At 28.0% G+C, this 2,494-nt stretch overlaps 1 protein-coding gene across 2 annotated transcripts; it reads left to right on the forward strand.

Annotated features, from left to right (window-relative positions):
* The first annotated feature begins 671 nt into the window (after positions 1 to 671).
* On the forward strand, positions 672 to 1,907 carry LOC112784695 (uncharacterized). Of its 2 annotated transcripts, XR_011879268.1 has the most exons (3): positions 776 to 1,354; positions 1,544 to 1,639; positions 1,714 to 1,907. XR_011879268.1 is itself a non-coding variant. In XM_025827991.3 (2 exons), exon 1 carries the CDS (start codon positions 856 to 858, stop codon positions 1,351 to 1,353), a length of 498 nt encoding a protein of 165 aa, XP_025683776.1. In that variant the 5' UTR covers positions 672 to 855; the 3' UTR covers position 1,354; positions 1,544 to 1,907. The 2 variants fall into 2 exon arrangements, 1 of the variants encoding a protein (XP_025683776.1); XM_025827991.3 differs by having other exon boundaries at positions 672 to 1,354; positions 1,544 to 1,907.
* Positions 1,908 to 2,494: the final 587 nt, after the last annotated feature.

The raw sequence follows: 2,494 nt of genomic DNA on the forward strand, positions 1-2,494 counted from the left end.
AAATAAATGATTTTTAAATTTTATTCAAACAAGATAACAAAAAATAGAAAAAAAAATTTATTTAAACGTTTATATTTACGTATAAAAATACAGTTATTTTTATATAAAATTAATAATTAAAATTATTAAATAATTTAATATATTTAATTTTAAAAAATAGTCTAATAAACTAATTATAGTATAAATTAATTAAGTTAATTTTTTTATTTTATATTTTAAAATTTAAAAAATTAAAAATATTAAATTTTTTTTATTTTATTTTGTAAAACATCTATTTTTTAACTAATTAATTGGATTTGATTTTATTCTGAGTTGATTCTCTAACACAATCACTAATTAAATTATTAATTTCACATACGAAGACAATTATATCTTATTTTTATCATAAAGTAATAATATTTATATTTCTTTATTTTTTTTTCCATATCTTTCATTTTGTATTATAAATTTAAGTTTCATTCAAAAATTTATAGTTAATTAATAAATTACTTCATATTTTTGTTGTTGTGCAAAAAATAAAATTTAAAATCTCAATATTTATTTAAAAAAAATATTAACCACTTGACTAACCTAATTGATTATAAATTACTTCATATAACGGATGAAATTAAAATATTTAATTAATTAGACTAGTGAAATATCAATTCACGGTAGCTTATCGCACTCATGATTCTTAATTACGTTGTTTAATACAAAACCAAGAAAAAGGAAAAAATGGAGATAGTCAACTCAAAACAAGACTCTATGTCAGTGTCACCTATAAATACCGAATTGCCAATTCCTTTTGATCATTTCCTTCATAGCCATCAACCTCCATAGCTCCAAACACAACCAAAAACAAAACCATCGATCACCATGGTCGTGGGGGTTCCAACTCGCGACTCGCACAAGCGCAACTTCGCGGTGGCCGTAGCGGCGGTTTTCGCCATGCTAGCGAAGCGAGCAAGCCGGCTTCCAAAGAAGCTGAAGGCGGCGGCAGAGTCGGAGCCGAAGCCGGTGGACGACTGGAAAATCGTGCTGAGATCATCGCCGAAGTCATCACCGGCGGCGGCGCTGGTAGCGCGGCCGAAGAAGTTACTTAGCAGCTTAAGCAGCAAAACGCTGTCGTTTATTCAGAAGAAGAATAATAAGAGTGGAGGGGAGTGGGGAGACGGTGGCGTGTGGCAGAAAGCGATCTTGATGGGGGACAAGTGTGAGCCGTTGGATTTCTCGGGTGTAATTTACTACGATAGTAATGGGAAGCAGGTTAGTGAAATCCCTGTTAGGTCCCCACGTGCGAGTCACGTGCCTGCTCCGTTCTTCACCCCTCAGAGACAGTTACTTAAACGATCAGTCTCCTCTGAATTTTTTTGAGGTCTCATTTTTTTCTTTTTCTTTTTTCTAAATATATATATTCTGTATTATTCATTTATTCTTAATAGTTATTACACATCAGTTTTTGATTTTTTTTTCTAAATTATTTTAATGTGTTAAATTACAAATAGTATGAATTATATGTTTTTTTTTTCAATAAAAATCTGAAAGCTTCTTTGGTTTGAAACAGTGTGGTTGGATCACCGATCGGTGAGTGACAAGCACCACCGCCGCCGCCATCGTAGAAGGACGATTTAAACTATGTCATACAGCTTTTTTTTAAGATATATTTACGTGAAGATAATATTATAAATTTTTAGATTATAATTAATTAAATATATTTAATCATAACAATTTATAATATTATCTTCGCAAAAATAGTCACCTTTGATGACCAGCTAGAGTTTGTGAAATTGAGAGCTGTGAGCCTGTGTGGCTTGAATGGAGTGATAAGTCAAATCTTGTAGTATGTTGGAAAACAAAAAATCAAAATAATAAAACATGCTTACATATGCTATTATGTATGTAAATAATAAAAAAAAATTAGCATCTAATTCATCGCATATTTTAACCCTGATTATATTGAATCATTGGTAGATTTTAGTTTAGCTTCCAATTTAACGCGTCAATTTTTTTTTCCCTTTCTTCATATCTTCTGTTGAATCGCGTTGAACATTTGCTTTGAAGTTAAACTATAAAGTAATTTTTTATATTAATTTGTACGAAATTTTTTTTTAAATTTTGTCTATATCATAAAAGTTTTTGAGATTGAAAATATGGATTTTTTATTTAAATAAATAAAATAAAAATAATAATTATCCAAATAAATAATTTTAAAAATATTTATCGCTGTTCTCATTTTTTTTTGTTCAATTACTCGGTACATGGTAAATTACTCGGTACATGGTAAGTGACCTGACACATTTTTTTTATATTAAATAAATAAAATAACGTTATCGCGTTGTTTTAATTTTAACATTAAATACTTGATAAAATAAAGTTATTTAACTTTAATAATCATAAAGCATTTTATACTCCAAAGATATATAGTTACCAAAAATACTCCAAAAATATATGATCATTAAAATTAAACAATATTTGTTTCATAGTGTTTAATGCTAAAATTAAAATTACGTAATTT

Source organism: Arachis hypogaea, chromosome 20 (assembly GCF_003086295.3).
Source record: "Arachis hypogaea cultivar Tifrunner chromosome 20, arahy.Tifrunner.gnm2.J5K5, whole genome shotgun sequence".
Taxonomy (NCBI): Eukaryota; Viridiplantae; Streptophyta; class Magnoliopsida; order Fabales; family Fabaceae; genus Arachis; species Arachis hypogaea.